Source organism: Aquila chrysaetos, chromosome 4 (assembly GCF_900496995.4).
Source record: "Aquila chrysaetos chrysaetos chromosome 4, bAquChr1.4, whole genome shotgun sequence".
In the NCBI taxonomy this organism is placed as follows: domain Eukaryota; kingdom Metazoa; phylum Chordata; class Aves; order Accipitriformes; family Accipitridae; genus Aquila; species Aquila chrysaetos.
Genome location: NC_044007.1, coordinates 35,674,386 through 35,692,064, shown reverse-complemented (window position 1 = coordinate 35,692,064; position 17,679 = coordinate 35,674,386). Strand labels below are relative to the sequence as shown.

Here is a 17,679-nt window from a genome sequence, read left to right as displayed (position 1 = left end):
TTAGTAGTAATTTAATACTGGGAAACCACTACATTTTCAGGAGATTGCTACCAGTCCTTGCCCCACCAAAAATCAGAAACAACAGTATCTGGAGCAGCCTGTTAAGACTGCATTGTTAACTCAAGGAATGTTTGACTATTCATTGCATCAGCAGCAGATTCAAATGTCTCATATCCACCCAATAAGAAAGGAATTAAAATATGTCCATTCTTTTAGAAACATTTTGCAATTTATAAGGAAATATTTTTAAAGTTTAGTAAGAGTTGGATTTTTATGTGTTTTTGTAGAATCATAGCTAAATGACATAAGCTACCAGAATCTGTCATTTAAACAGTATTGTTTATATTCTGAAATGCAGATTAAAAATAGTATGTCAAGAATTATATAGCCAAACTGTGGTCATAGATTGATGTCATGGTTTAACCCCAGCTGGCAATTAAGCACCACACAGCCTCTTGCTCACTCCCCCACCCCCAGGGGGATGGGGGAGAAAATCAGGAAAAAAAAAGTAAAATTCATGGGTTGAGATAAAGACAGTTTAATAGGACAGAAAAGGAAGGGATAGTAATAGTAATTAATAGTAATAGTAGTAGTAGTAGTAGTAATATATGGAAAACAAGTGATCCACAATGCAATTGCTCACCACCCGCTGACCGATGCCCAGGCAACTCCCGAGCCACGGTGCCCCCCAGCCAACTCCCCCCATTTTATATACTGGGCATGACATAATATGACATGGAATACCCTTTGACTCGTTTGGGTCAGCTGTCCTTGCTGTGTCCCCTCCCAGCTTCTTGTGCACTCCCAGCCTCTGCTGGCAGTGAAGTGTGAAAAGCTGAAAAGTCCTTGACTTAGTATAAACACTGCTTCGCAACAGCTAAAACATCAATGTGTTATCAACATTATTCTCACCCTAAACCCAAAACACAGCACTATACCAGCTACTAAGAAGAAAATTAATTTTATTCCAGCCAAAACCAGGACAATTGATTACCTGGAGTATGCAAAATTTAGCAGGTGTTTCACTCCAGAATACAGTTCCAGAAACATGCCCAGAACACAGGAAGTTTTGCTGGGAAAGATTCAGTCAGTGGTGGTGGGTTTTTTACTCTTATGTATCAGCATAGCTAGCCTAGCAGGTTGCTACAGGCCTTTCTTATAAACTCGGTGCTTCTGTTAATATAAGCTACATCTGTTCTATGAGGATTTACCAGCGTAATACTACCTGCAAAGTGTTCTTTATGTAGACTCAGAATAGGGAGTCCCTTTTCTTCTTCTTTTTTTCTCATAGTTGCTCTTGTTCTTCCTAGTGATCCCCTGCCATTTTTTGCCTAATGAGTTGTAAAATCTAATCAGTTGCAATAATTAAAACATACTGTGTGTGGAACGATGCACAATTTTAATTACACAACGAAGTCCCAGACAAATAAAAGCTTGGATTCTTACATTAGAAAAAACCAAAATACTTTTGTTTGCTGTAAATTTTTTTCACCAAGAACAGACTCATGCTTATAGATGATAAACACAAACACTAAAAATTCCAGGCCTGCTATTCTGTATATTTTATTAAAATAGCTGGCAGAGTTCAGGCTTGCATGTTACCAGCCTATGAATGAATGGCTGGAACAGATAGATGGCTGCTGTCAGTAAAACACCCTAGGTGGCAACTCTGAACAGGAAAGTTTTGTGTGCAAGACCTATAAAATGCATGGAGTTTTAGTGTTGTCATACAGTTTAAGAAGTGGTGCTATACATTGACTCACCTCTTTTCTAGGATCTTTTGTATGCTGATAAACATTTAGGCATAAAATAAATTGTGTATGACAGACTGAAACGCCAGTGTTTCCTAATTAAAACCAGTTTAATGACAATTGGGCAGATATGTTCTCATGATTTTCTTTTTTAAGAACAATGCATGTCAAGTAATTGGGTCCTTGTATTACACAGCTTTTTCCTATGCTGTTATTTACATTCTGATGCCAGCACCAATGAGGAAGCCATCAGTTTGACAGACACTGCAAGCTCAACAATTCAGACTTGTGCCATGTTTATTTGTTCTTTGAATTCTGAAAGTATAATTATGTCATTGAATGTGTTAGAGAACTCAAGCATGCATTAGTTATTTCATAGTGATTTCAGTGGAGAACCTGGTATACCTTACTTAAGCTTCAAACTTTTTCACAGTGAAAGCTGATGCAGGCAACTTTCACAGCTTGAAAGGTAGTTATTGCTCTCCAATAATAGTGTTGCCTTTTGTCTGCCTCTGTCCTAGCTACGGGCCATCACAAATTTCATTAATCAGCCCTACCTAGGTATACAGCGCTATTGCCTTCATTCTTTACTAAGATAGGCTTCTTTTGCTGTTGTGGGTAGCAGAAGTTTAAAGGGATGTATAGCCCTTCTAAATAGGATAGATTAACCAGAGTACGTTTTCCAAATGGGTTGTATGAAGGATGAAGACAGGTGGTCCACAACTCACTTGGCAGGAGAAATGAATGGATCTTATTCCTCCAATAAATATGGCTAAAAAAGAAAAAAAAAAAAAAAAAAAAAGGCAGAAGCTGCACTGCTAAGGAGAGATAGAAATCTGTTTGGAATACTTCAAAATATGAAAGGTACTACCTGTTCGGTACTATTATTAGCTGAAAAGGCCAAAGATAGCACTTAAGGACAAGATGATGCCAAATGCAGACCCTCACACCATGAGCAATTGCAGTTTGTGCTTAGAAAGCTGAATTTGTGCTTACTAACCTCTAGCTGAAACAGGCTTGCTGCTATTTTTCTCAAAGTTAGAGGGAGGCAGCCTGTCCATCTCTGGAGCTGTTATCACCACTGTGGCCAATCTCTCCCCATATACTCATCACACCTGCATTCTGCTTAGCTGCATTTCACTCTTCTTGGGTATTACAGCAATTTTGTCAGACTTAGTGTGTCCTTGGAAGTACACCGAACATCACCAAATGGATTTAACAGTACCAGTTCTGAGAAATAAGAACAAATGCTTTTAGGAATGAGTTTAAACTGAGCTTTAAAATAGAAAACAATTTATTTTAGTATTTCTAATAGAAACCTGGATTTACTTAGGACTTCTAACCAAAACAATATATTTCTTCCAAGTAAAGTATTATAATAATTTTTGCATCACTTTAATGCTTCACATGCTATCTCAAAACTGCCTATATTCCTCTGAGAATAAATAACTAAATGTTGTAGTAAAACCATTAGGTTCTCTGATAGATTCATTTCTTTTCTCATAATACTGGTTCTGTAAATGAGAATGACCAGCTATTCCAGGCAAAATGGAAGGCTGTGAGGTACAGAGGTGCCTGAACTTTATCAAAATGAACAACAAAATATTTCAGAAAACCTATCATCTCCTGAGACAGAAATTGAAACATTATTTCTAGGAAGCATTTGTCTCCTTACACATTTTAATCATGATGAGAACCTGGGTTCACCTTCATACTACTGCTTACTTTTTAACATCTTGCTCTCAACCTAATTCAGGGCCAATACCTTCGATTCTTTTAGCACCTGAAATTTGTCTAGACATGACAATTCAGCAGGACTAGTCTCCTGAACAATGCTTCATGTTTATTTTTCTTAACTTTGACTTTTGACTCATAAATTTACGCATGGCTAGGAAGGTGTGCACTATGTAGTACTAAATTGACAGCTTACACATTGTATTTCCCAATCACTTCTCCACACTGTGTAAAGTTTTACATAATTACATTTAATGCAGAAAATTAATAATGTTCTGCACATTAGCAGGAACTTTATATCCTTCACTTGGTAACCTGCAATAATAAATACCACCTCCCACTGTACTTTAAAAAATGGTAAGACCAGTCATGGCTTGCTTTCTGAAATGAATTGGCTTACTGCAGGCAGTAAAACCATCAGGTTTTGACTGTGTCTAAGGTGAGTGTAATGTTTTCTCTCTGTGCAAAAATCAAAACATTAAAAAAAAATAATGAATGCAGCAGCCAAAGCAGCTTCCACCATTCTGAGTTTATTTGACATGTGCACATTTGAAAGGATTTAAGCAAGCCCTGACAAATACACTTGTATCAGTCTAACCAAAACATTGTTTATTTTGTTTTACAGATTTTGGCCATTGTGTCCATTCTGTTCATCGTACTGTCCACTATTGCTTTGTCTCTTAACACACTACCAGAGCTTCAAGAAATAGATGAATTTGGGCAGCCAAATGACAACCCTCAGCTAGCACACGTTGAAGCTGTGTGTATTGCTTGGTTTACCATGGAGTACCTTTTGCGTTTTCTGTCCTCACCAAATAAGTGGAAGTTCTTCAAAGGCCCGTTAAATGTCATTGACTTACTGGCCATCTTGCCGTACTACGTCACCATTTTCCTCACGGAGTCCAATAAAAGTGTCCTGCAGTTCCAAAACGTCAGACGTGTGGTTCAGATATTTCGTATCATGAGGATCCTAAGGATTCTTAAGCTCGCCAGACATTCAACAGGACTTCAGTCTTTAGGTTTTACACTCAGGCGCAGTTACAATGAATTGGGCTTGTTGATATTATTTTTAGCCATGGGAATAATGATATTTTCAAGTCTTGTGTTCTTTGCTGAAAAGGATGAGGATGCTACAAAATTTACCAGTATCCCTGCATCATTCTGGTGGGCAACAATCACTATGACTACTGTAGGATACGGTGACATTTATCCTAAGACGTTATTAGGTAAAATAGTTGGAGGACTTTGCTGTATTGCTGGAGTCCTAGTCATAGCCCTGCCCATACCAATTATTGTGAACAATTTCTCAGAGTTTTATAAGGAGCAAAAAAGACAGGAGAAGGCAATTAAGAGAAGAGAAGCACTTGAGCGAGCTAAAAGAAATGGCAGTATTGTCTCCATGAACCTGAAAGATGCCTTTGCTCGCAGTATGGAAATGATAGACGTAGCAGTAGATTCAGGTAAGCCTGGAGAAGCAGCCAATCCAAAGGAGACACCTGATGACAACCACCTGTCCCCAAGCCGGTGGAAATGGGCCAGAAGGACAATGTCCGAAACAAGCTCAAACAAGTCTTATGAGAACAAATACCAAGAAGTTAGTCAACAAGACTCCCGCGAGCAATTAAACAATGCTGCGGCATCCTCCAGCCCACAGCACCTCAGTGCCCAAAAACTGGAGATGTTGTATAATGAAATTACTAAAACTCAGTCTCAGCCTAATCTTAATGCTGGTTACCAAGACCAGTCAGCAAAGCCACCCATGTATGAAGAAGAAATTGAAATGGAAGAAGTTACTGGTCAGAGAGATCCGTTGCCAACTGGACCTACGGACATCATAACAGACATGAGAAGCACATCCAGTATCGACAGTTTTGCCAGTTGTGCAACTGACTTCACGGAAACAGAGAGGTCTCCCCTTTCTCTGTTTCCTGGCTCTCACTTGCAAATGAGATTTCCAGCTGATGCTGTTAACCTGGAAGACAACCAAAGAGTAAGGAGTTCTCAGTTTATACCATTCACAAAAGACAAAATGTTTTCTCCAACCGATGTCACCTTTGACTATAACCCAATCGACAGAGCTGTTATCAGTGATGGCAGTGGGTCCCAAACTGGTTTGCATGGTCATTTGCATTTTGACACTGCCATGGAAAGCCCCAAAAGTTCCCTGAAAGGTAGCAACCCATTAAAATCTAGATCCCTTAAAGTTAATTTTAAAGACAATAGAGGTGGTGCTCCACAAACTCCACCGAGCACTGCAAGGCCACTGCCAGTAATGGCAGGAGCAGACTTCACACAGGCCACCCCGCAGCACGTCAGCACCATTCTCCTAGAAGAAAACTCACCCCAAGGTGAACGACCTTTACTTGGTGCTGATGCGTCAGCACTTTGTCAGGGACCTGCTAAAAAATCATCCCCTCTCTTTCCCAAACAGAAGATTTTCTCTTTCCCTTCCAAAGAGAGGAGGAGCTTCACTGAAATAGACACTGGAGAAGAAGAAGAGTTTATGGAGTTACATGGTATAAAACATGAAAAACAACAGGATATCAAGACAAATTGCTGTGGGGATAAACACAGTGAAGGCAACCATTTAACAGAGGAGCCACAGGTCAGCTCTTCACCCAAAAGCATGAGTCACAACTGTACTCAAGACATTTACCATGCTGTGGGTGAGGTAAAGCAAGACAGTAACCAAGAAGGTCACAAAATGGAAAACCATTTATTTGCCCCAGAAATTCATTCAAGTCCAGGAGAAACTGGTTACTGTCCCACACGTGAAACTAGCATGTGACTAGTTACAAAAGCAATAAAAATACCTTTTCTTAAAACACAGTTAGTAATGCCTATGAACTAAAACATGGAAAGCCTCAAAAAAAAAAATGCATAAAATGTTATTTTTGCATGGCATGAAGAGTTGTTTAGTTTAAATACTGTTTAATTTAAAAAAAAAAAAGACTGCTTTTTGTAACAAACTGAAAAAAACAGGAAAAAAATGACTCGAGAACAGTGAATAAAATAAAGAGAGCTCTGTTAGGAGCTAGTGTTCTGCAACATCTGACATTTTTGATCCTTTCACTTATGATTGTAGACAGATTTTGAACTCTTTTAACTTTGTTTTCTTGGTTACAATGAATTTTAGAATTTGCACATGAAAGGATGAAATGTCAATGCATGCATTCATAAAGATATGAAACAAGGTGCTTTGAGCTTGCAAAATGCATATATTTGTAAATAGTTTGGGGTTGGGGGGAAAGCTACTGTTAACAAGGATTTATGGAAAAAGCATTTCCTGGGACACAGGTACTTCCTTCACAGCGTGCTGCCTGGAGGTTTTGTACAGACTTATGTTGCAAAATTGCAACTTCTACTTAAAGCATCTCACGTATCTTGCTTTCTGTTAAAAAGCTCATGCGTATATCTGTTAATTAAGGACTACAGTATTTTAGTTTATCTGTGCTGTAAATCATGATTTTTTATTTGCATAACTTTAGTTATTACATTTGTCAGTTTAATTAATGATCCTGTGAGGAAAAGCAAAGATTTAATGACCAGAACTTGAAGCATTTGATATTTTTATAGAAAACTGCCAACATTTCATAATTAAGAAAAAATATGTTCCATTTTGAAATAAAAAAACATAGTTATTTCTGTGGCAATAAATAGTGCCAAATGGCTATATAGATGTATCCAAAAGTTCTCAATCTCTTTGAATATTTCTTTTAACTTGGTATTAAAAAAAATATTACTCACATCCTTTTTTCCTTTGATTTAACAGTATTTCCTTCTACATAATCTCTGAGCTCTCTTTCCCTTTTCTTTACATGCAGTGCCCATATTTCAATAATGGCAATGTTGTTGAAGCTGTTATGGTGTAAGGACATAAGAGACAAGCTTTGTAGGGGGAAGTAGTACCTTTTGTTATCACAAATCATGTAGCTGGAAAAAACAGGCTTCAAATACACGTGACTTGCCGCAGGTCTTCCATGCCCCGAAGCTTGTCTGTGTTTTTCAGTTCAATCATTTGGACTGACAGAAGGTTATCACCTGACTCACTAACTTTGCCTCAACCCATCCTCCCATGGCTGTTCCAAAAGCGGAGTATAGGCTTTCCCCTATACTTAAGTAAAGGGAAATGTCAGTCATTCCATTGGCAACTGCCAAAGCATCTTTGGTTTCTCTGATATTCTCCAGCTTTGTAAAAGAAAGATGCTGAACCAAAGCCTTCATTACAAAGTACCCATCTAACCACTGTCTGAAAAAAGCTATTATTTTTTTATCCAGCAGCAATAGCTTCCTATGCTATACTATAAAGAAGCCTATAAATCGCTTTAATTTCCTCAATCATAATGTTTATTCAGTTCATTAATCCTAATCATAAGCAAAAGTATGCAGCTACACAGGAATGTCCTACAAAATGTTCTTTTTTTTTTTTTTTTTTTTTTTTTAGGAAAACAAAATACAGGTATTTTTTTGCTGTCCTCTGATTTCTGCTGAAATTGGATACTCCCTTACAACAGTTTTGTAAGAGCAGCAGTCCAGCCTCAAAGCTAAAAGCCAGAGGGTCCAGCAGTTAAATTCTCAGGAGGTGTTTAGAAATTGTAGCATCAGTTCCATGGGCTTGTTGCCAGAGATTGGGCTTCTCACTTCCCCATGTACAGAAGGGGGAGAATGCTTCTTCCAGGTCAGTGCTGTAACAGCAAGCGTTGCAAAGACATGGAGACAGCAAGAATGGAAACCTTAAAAGCACTTTAGACCAACCAACGTGTGGTTTGTAACAGCAGGCTTCTACCTCCCATAGTGGACCTAGGTTAATTTTTACTTATGTGTCATTTCCTGCCACTTAAATGAGTAAAAGTCAGGCACCTAATGCATTTAATATAAAAGAGCAAGCATTTTTGCTGCACCAGTGCCCTCTGCTTGAAATGGCTGGGCTGATGCCACAGACCTCACTCAAGTCTGGCCCGTGGAAGAGATGCAAGTTTGAAAAGCCCCAAAATACAGATTCTGCTGGCTGGCCAAACAATGAGCACAGCACAATCCTTTGGGTTAAAAAAAAAAAAAAGTTTTCTGTATTTCCATTAAAATATAATGTTGAGGTATCTCTTCAGTCATTTGAAAAACTGGGACTATAACGTTATTTTTTCCAAACAATGTCTGGTCATTAATTCTCAAAATAGAAATGAATTTTTTTTGTCCTTAGTTGCAGTTCATTGCAACTTCTTGCTGCATTCAGCTTTACCTATTTATATGGCATTCTGCTTAACATTTTTCAATCATGTTGTGTCTCACTGTTCCAAAACTTAGCTCTTGAGTATTTTATAGTCATTAATCTTCTATATTTATTTTTTAGTTCCTAGATATTTTCAGTGACTAAAACTAAATGCCAGTCAATTTTTATATGCCTAAAGTGTTGGTCTGTATTTTCTATGTGCAGTTTTATGAAATCACATGGGCCTGTTTGATCTGCCTTTACATCCTAGTGAACTAATGAAGACCAAATTAAGTCCCAATGGGACCTGATCCCATGCTCTGGATCCACAGAAAGATCCCATTCAAGATAATGATGTTGTTCTGGCAAGACTGAGGTCTGTGTCATGTTCCTTCTGTGTGCTTTTTCTCCCAGGTGACCCTTACGCTTTGGAAAAAGCCCCCTCAGATCTGTGCCACTTGGTGGAAAGGGAGGAGTCCAGCCATAGGGAACATATTGCAGGAGCAGAGATTCGATTCCTTAAGCTCTCCTGAGCTAAACTTTATGCAAACCTGATTCTGCCCTATTAAAATAATTAAAAATTCAATAGCGGTAAAATCAAAGCCTCAATCCTTGTGCAGATGAATTTCCCCTGAAACCAATGGGAGTCTGATGGAAAAAGGGACTGACTGAAATATAAATAAGGATGGCAAGAGTCTCTCTCTCTTGATGAAAAGGAACAGGAGCTTTAACTATATAAACCAGATGCAAAGACCAGACCCTTATTGACTGCCATATTTTAAATGTCTTCAGAGAAGCACATTTATTTTGAAATTGTACAAGCAAAAGAAATGCAATTCTCTTTATTAACAGATGATGTATTTTTTTTAAACCTTGGAAGCAAAAGGATCAAGATTTACAAGTGCTTTTGGTATAATTTCATTATATACTTTTGACTATGCTGAATATCATTTCCAGAAGCACAGGTTTAGATATTTGGTTTTTCCAGTCTTGACTGCATACACGGTATCCAGTCCTGAATACCTAGCTCATGTATAATTCCCGATTAAAACATTTACTTGAGCAATTGCAGGACTGGGCCTAGCTTTCATTCCAGTACAGCAGGTGTAAGAAGCGCAGTCCAGGATCACTTCATTCATCATGAATTGCTATTTAGAAAATTATGCAAAATTACCTGAGCATATTTTTCTGTTTTTCTAAAACTTTGAAGCCATTTCAGACTTATTACCCATTCACCACAGTAAGGGAAGGTTTGTTTTTGAGTTCCGGAGTCAGTCTCCAACAGTTGTGGAATATCAAAACAACTTAAGGAGTCTTAGGATGACGTGGCTCCCCTGTGCACCTGAAAGGGGTCTGACTCTTCGTATCGCTGGAAAATGAAGATTGTTCAGGGAGACAGCTTTGCAATCAATCTATTTTTTATATTTTATACTAACTGCAGAATCCTTAATCAAAGGTTTAATTCCTTTTCAATGATTAAACCAAATGTACACATTTAAAAGATGTTCACAGAGTAATCAGAACAATTTTTGAGTAAACAGTCACATTAATCCAAATCGGGGGGGGGGGGGGGAATAATATATCGCACAAACTGCAAAGGAAGTTCATACAGGAAAGCTGTTTACAGAGGAAGCATATAACAAAGAATGTAACATGATGTAGGAAGATATTGCACTACAGAATTTATATAAAGTACACTTTTTTAAATAAAAACACAAAAGGCCTTTTAACGCTTCATTGTATAGAACATAGGACCCTCTGTGCTCATGCAGCAATCTAATGCACCGTGTCCTCACTTCAAAATTGGTCTCAAAATTCAAACATTAGTGATGTTAGAGAGGTGATATCTGATCTAACACTAGAGCAACTGACTTGAAGAGCTTTTTAGCACAGTTTTATGTAACCAAAAGTGTGTACAGAAAATTGCATTTTTGCCTATAACATACATAAATCAAAATGACAATTGGCTTCTTTCTTGAGTCTTTTCCTAACACGTAACACTGGGCAACATATTTTTAATCCTTGAAAAAACAACTAGTTCTTTCAAAAGTAGGTCTCTTCCCCTACACATAGACTGAGCTTCTGTTTCTTTAGATCTGTTTGAAACAAGGTTTACCTTCAAATTATTTAATTAATGCCTTCAACCTCATCTCTAAACTGCAGTCCAGTAAAAAAGCCAGTTGTCTTTTTCAAGCCCTACTGCAAACACAGTCAGCCTGGTAAAAATGTCCAGGGCCTATCTGATTGGTTTTTTCATTCATATAATTTTTGAATCATTTGGACAGAAAATAAAGTGTAACATTTTGATCATGCAAAACATATTTTAAAAGCAAAAAAAATAGAAGAAATATGTTTTTTTCAAAGTAGCCAGCACAGCTCAAGCAAGAAATGCAAATACAGCAAAGGGGGAAGAAAGGCAGAAAAGTGTAAGTAAACAAGGCATGTTTTAATACACTATATAAACAAGAAACATAATAAAACATTTATAAAATAGTCTTTGTTCACACTTAATGAGGTAAAAATACCAGTAGCAAAAGACTTAATTCCAGTCCTACCCCATGTTAATTTTTATCCTAGAACCAACAGGTCTCTACCGAGGTTTTCAGTGATGTTATTACCCACTTGCCTGCTATGTGAACATCTGATCTGTAATAATTTTTCAGAAGACTTTCCTGAAAAAGAAGATACTGTGTGTTCCTACCTTTGTTGATCTTTGGATCTCTTCCTATTGCCCTCCAAACACCAACCTTTTCTTCTTAGGAGCAGTTAGAAGGCAACCCATCAAACAAGATGACAGGTGTGTCTTGTTTATCAGGAAAGCATTTTGGTAGTCGGGTGCAAATGGCCAGATGGACTCTATTGCATTTGAGCCAAGGAGCAAGAATAACTGAGTGTCATTTCTCTCTGTTACTGTTGTAGCCATACCATCTCACAACTTCACATTTTCTAGTTTTATAATGCTCTGACTGCTCCAGTGTCCCCCTCAACCCGCAAGATGTTTCAATGCATTTGTTCAGTGCTTTTGCAAGATGTTTTGTAAGAGCAGTTGACTGTTAAATGCTGTTAAGAGAGCCATCAGTGTTAAGTGTGAATATTTGTCTCTTGTCTGGTATGTTTTTATTACTTAGTGGTACTCAGTTTAAACTCCAGCTGAAATGCTTTCATATTTTAAAACAGATCAGGTGTTCTGGGAGCCAAATCATTCGCAGCTACTCTGGTACTCTGGTTTTCTTAATGAAGAAAGGTTAGGTGACTGGCAGGCAGAGACAAAATTGTTTGCATTGTGTGATGGTTTCTTGTTAGTAATCATACACCGTGTGACATCTGCAGGTGGAGTAACATACTTGTCTTTATATTTGTTCTGTTGCAGGTTTAAATAATATTTTTTGGAAATGTTGTGTTATGATATTTAAGAAGTATTACCCTTTAGTACAATGGAGATTTCTTCAAAAACAGCAGTGATACCTTATAATCCTGTATTATTATTGATTGCTATTTAACTTTCTTTTATGACAACTATCCAGATGGATCCCATTGTAGAACAAGGAAGTAGCACACAAATATTATTGCTCTTTTTAATTAAAGTAGCTGAACAACATGCTATTAGCTAACATTTAATTAAAAAAAAGATAAGATTATCCTAATTTTACCTATGAACCAAACAGAATGGTGACATGTTGTTAACTTAGACGTTGACTGTAGTCCTGTGGTTAATGTAAATCCTGAATCTAAGAGCAGTCTGGGTAATTAATTTCATTAGGATAATTTTTTACCTCAAATAAGTACTTAAATACATATTTAACATCAGCAGGAGTAATGTACACTTCTATGTCTGGAAGTCTATGGCTATGTTTACACTGGCACCTTAGTGGAAATCAGGAGAGTTCTCTTGACATGAAACTCTCACCTATCCCCACTTCTTGTGCTTTGGTTCACACCACAGAGCAATCCTGGACCATGCAAACTGGATTACTTTTAGATGAAGCCGAACAAGAAAACTTATTCCATGAGGACACCTCCTGTGCTGCAACCAGTATGAAGCACTCAGGTCTTGGTACCAGACTAGAGCTAGTCCAAAATAGTAGCCCTGGTACACGTAGTGTGAATTGTCAGCACAACTGTTTTACTCAACAAATCTGCTTCTGTTTTGTTGTACTACTTGCTAGTGTAGACATAGACTATCTCTACCACGCTTATTACCTCCAGTCCATGTAGTCTTGGCTAAATACCTTACTCAAGCAAATTTTGCCATTGTCATCAGTGGTATTGCATAAAAAGAGCAATATATAGCCAAAGATGAAATTGTCCCCAGTGTATTCTCCAACTTAACCCCAGTGGAATCATCTAAACAATAAATTCTTGATAACCCTTGGATAGTTGTGGTTTGCAGTTTGGACCACACCCTTAAATACTGCATATTTCTATAGTCAGTTTACTCTGAAGTTGGTGTTACATTTGATTAAGACAGTACAGACAGCCCTACATCGACTCTCACTCCAAAATCGTTAAATCAGTGGAATGATTAAACTGACTGCAAGTAGCCCTATTTCACTTAACAGTAACTCTTAGTTTTACTAGTATGAGTAAAAACAAATGACTGTGCAAATGGCTAAGCAGTGATGGAGGATCAGAAACCCCGCTTGAGTATTTTGTGCTGATCTACCATGTCTAGGTATCTTTCCATTTGGATCATCTGTTGAAATTTATTTAAACTGGGGGCCTAGTAGGGTTTTGATTGTGTGCTTAGTTGCTCTGATATCTAGGACATACCTTGTAAAAGGTAATGAAAGAAACAAAAAGCCTATTCCTTACCTTACTTTTTTTAATGATTTCAAGGTGAAGGACACATGTCTTATACTGATACTTTCGCTCTAAGTTTTGCTCAGATAGCATCTCTCAGTGGAGGTTCAGAATACGAAACATTTATGCCTGTTCTTGAAGTCCTTAAGCAGAAAGCCAATGGGAATTCTGCCTGTATAAAACTGAAGAATGGAGCAATATATTATAGCTTTAGGCAAAAGGAACAGTTTCTAACACTTTACAAAATGAAAAAAAGAAAAAAACACTGTTGGGGACAATCATGGGTACTTCTGCTAGGATGCAGAGTTCTGGGTTTATACCTCTAAATTTTCAAAGAGTTATGCAGAGTTTTACCTATGTAACTCTTTCAAAAGTCAAAGGAGCCATGCTGATAAGCTGAAACATGGAGGGATTAGTGTACAAAGAAGCTGAGAGTTGAATACATAGCCTATTGCTTTAAGATCACTGTAAATATGAACTAAAAATATGTACTAATTCATGTTTATAAATTATTACTGTGTTAGTTTCATAGATATGGTAGCATGACTATTATTAGTTTTATTGAGTTTAATGAACTTTACTTTGTATTCCTCTGTGAATGCTCTGAATGCTGCAAACAAAAAAAAGCACAACAGTATTTTTTCAAGTTCTCTTGGCGCGATAGCAGTGTCTTCACTATTGTTCAATTTTACAGAATTAGCAACATTTCATCATACAATGCTATATTAACAACATACCTTTCTTTAAAGAACTGTCACTAGGAGATAAAAGCATATGTGATAAGTCTTGTCTGATCTCATTCATCTGCCTTTACAAAATGCCCCAGACATTTTGTGGAAGAATATGCTGCTTTTGCTTCATGTGTTGTTTGTATTTGGGGGTGGGGCAGGGGAATAATAGGGCATTTTGCAATGGTAATTGCATCAAACATGCTTTTTTCATTATTATTGTATTTGTTAGAAACATTTTGCTTTAATTTCTTTTTGTAGATAAGACTATTGGACAATAGCTTTATTTTTTCAGCTAACCATCTGATTCCACTAGACTAATAACTTCTCACATTTAGTGGTATTCGTATCAATGTCTCCATATCAGCTGCATTTTAACTTCATAAAAAAGGAAATGTGATTATTTTTGTCATACTAGATTTTGCTGATCAACTAAATATTTCTGCACCAATCTACATATTAATATGCATGTTGTAGTCTGTACAATTGTTCAACATCAAAATATCTGTTTAATTTATGTCAAATGTCTGTAAAATAAATGCATTGTTCTCCATTTCAGTCTGATAGAATAAGCAGGATAGTAAATAAATGTGTAAATGAATCATCTGTGTCTCATTTCAGTTCTCTGCATGAAACCACTTTACATTGAACATTGCATATATACCAAAACAATAATCCATAGTGTCTTTAGATTTCATTACTTGACAATATTATACAGGGATCTCTGGCAGACAGTGTGTACAGAAATAAATCATTTGGCTATGCAAATAAAGTCAGAATCCATTATTTTTTAAATAAAATGAAATACAGTGCTTCTAAGCCTTTTTTTTCCTCTCTGTTCAGCATTACTGCTAATTACTACTCGCACTGTCATAGATACAAGACCTCAAATGACTTTACGAGGATGAGTAAACATTATTGCCTGCAGGATGGAAAGCAGAAGCATGGAAAGATTTGGCAGCCTTTTGGGGGATAGTCAAGGCTAGGTACCTCAGCCTAATATTCAGAGGTGGTGGATAAACCAATCTCTTGTTCAACTTACTAGTTGCAACAATCTAGCTTGGACCCCAGCACCTTTTTGTCTAATGTGGACCAATTTTTTTATAGCTCAAAACTGACAGAAAATGTAAGTTGTACTGGGAATTATTTTTTTCCTTCAAGATGATTCATGTAAATAACCAACTTTTTTTACAGGCAAAGTTTTGCTGCAAATGCAACTATAATAGAGCATCTCTAGCATTCAGAAAATAAGGAATATGATTTCTTTATCTTCAAAATAGAAAGCAATTTTTTAATTTCTACATCTGAACTGTATTATAATGAAATAAAAATACAGGACCAAATTCTGTCCTTTGGTGAGCATGTTGATTATAGTTATTACAAGAGAGCTTAGAGGCATGCTTTAGCTTCACAACTGCATTGTGGTATACATACCTTAAGAAACAGTTCATTGCACTGCAGAATTCTTCCCCTTTCAGCTTTTAATCTAAGGGTTCCTTCTCTGAATGTGCAGTACTGCACATAAATCTAAATTTGTTTCATCTTCCTGTTCTCCCTCAAACATATTCCCAACCTCCTGTTTCCTTAAAAACAAAGCCTACACCTTTGTTATTGCTTCTCCCAGTCTCTTCTTCTTGGCATTGATTTGAATAATTGCATTTGAAAGAAAGGATATTGAGTTTTATATATTATTCAATAACCAAGCAGTCTGCAGCCCACACATCTATCCATGGTACCTGAAAGTATCTCCAAAACTGCAGTTCTAGGTGCACATTCCAGCTGCCTCATGGTTCTACCCTGCAGCAAGACCTGGGTCTTGTGTAAGTCCTCTGACCCTCCAAATTTTGACTGCACAGAAAGGAAACTAAGCCACGCAGGAGAAACAGAGTGGGAGCATTTCCCAATAATCACTGAGTCTGGACAATCAAGGGAACAGGATACACCACCATAGTTCAGACACAGCTAAAAATCTCTTCCATCATGATGTGAGATTAGGAGATCTTTCTGTTCTAGCTATTTCACCTTTTTGCATCTCCTTCTCTCCCTCTATTCTTTCTTGTGGAGCTCATTTCAAAAAAAATCTAGCACTCTAGCTTTTCATCCCAACTCCGTATCAGCCTAAGGAAGGAATGGATTGATGCTAGCAAGAAAAGAAAAATACAGAAAATCTCCACTACTTTTCTGATGCCATCTGACAAATGCAGCTAGAAAGCAGGCAAACTATTTTATGCAAATCTGCAAATGTGATATGTGCTAGGTATTAGGTCCTAAAGAAAGAAATATTCTCGGCAGACCAGGAATAGAGCAGGTCATAGAGATCATACTGACAAAGTACTGAGATGCCAGTAGGTTAGTATAAAAGTACCCCTCTCAAATGTATTCAGTAGGCAAACTTCAAGCAATTCTAATATAAATATTAGGAAAGAAAACCACCTAGTCAGAATATCATTATGTTAAACCTTAATTTACTGTATATGCTTAAAAAATGTTTCTGCTGATTCTGAATGCAAATTTTCATGGAAAAAACTAAATCAAAATTTGTTCAGACCTTTTTTTGGTCTCTAGAAACCCATGTCCATTTTTCTACCTTAAAGAAAGATAGAAATGGGGAGGGAAAAATTAGACTATATTGTATTATGTAGTGGATTTGGTGTTTTTTAAAGGTTTCAGAGTACCTCACAGACCACAGACCTCAATTGCCTGCATAAGCAAATGGTGAAAGTGCCTACAAAAAAATTCATTACTTATCTGTGATGACAGCAAGCCAGTTTCCAGGCCCTGGTCTTCTGAAAAGAGTTTGCATACCTTCTGTCTAAACTGTGGTGTTCTCCAAATGAAATATCAACTTTTAATGGATAAATTCAAGAGCGGTTGTTAATAGAGCTGACTCATTTTCAGACTGTAAGCAAATACACTCTCCCCCAGTAAAATAACTCAAAATTATCTTTCAAACAGCGCTTTTAGTACTTACAAGTTTTCATCCAAACACTGAAATACCAGCAGACTTAATCTATGGGCACCGCAGAATCCACAATTGAAATTACCTTCATAAATAGGCATCAAATTTTCAAATTAGTTTCACGTAAGTAAGCAGCCACGTTTCAATATTTCAGCACTATTTTCTCCTCAGTCACACACTGAAATGATACCAGGATTGCAAAACATAAAGTTATTTTCTCTTCATCAGTTCATGATGAAAATACTAATCAAAATTGTCACTGCATCTTGCAAGCAACATAGAGGTTTTGATTCATATTTTTGTTCTGCACTAGAACAAAAAATGGGAACTTTGACATTGTCACTGAAAGCCCTTGGATCAGGCATCAAAGCATATCTTCTCGATTAATGCCCTTCCTTCAAGGCCTCACCTGGCTGTTAGCTGGGGTTGGAAGGGACTGAGCCTATTCCTTTGTCCTCACGGATTACCTAAGGGGACATGGCCCTCACATGAGTCCTGTAA

At 37.2% G+C, this 17,679-nt stretch overlaps 1 protein-coding gene across 2 annotated transcripts in view; it reads left to right on the top strand.

The window, feature by feature from the left end:
* The window catches only part of KCNB2 (potassium voltage-gated channel subfamily B member 2), a 205,736-nt gene extending 190,916 nt beyond the window's left edge, over positions 1 to 14,820 (top strand). For both annotated transcript variants that reach the window (XM_030012166.1, XM_030012165.1), the window contains exon 3: positions 4,111 to 14,820. In XM_030012166.1, the coding sequence (XP_029868026.1) occupies positions 4,111 to 6,273 (2,163 nt within the window). In that variant the 3' untranslated portion in view covers positions 6,274 to 14,820. The remainder of the gene's footprint in view (positions 1 to 4,110) is intronic.
* Positions 14,821 to 17,679: the final 2,859 nt, after the last annotated feature.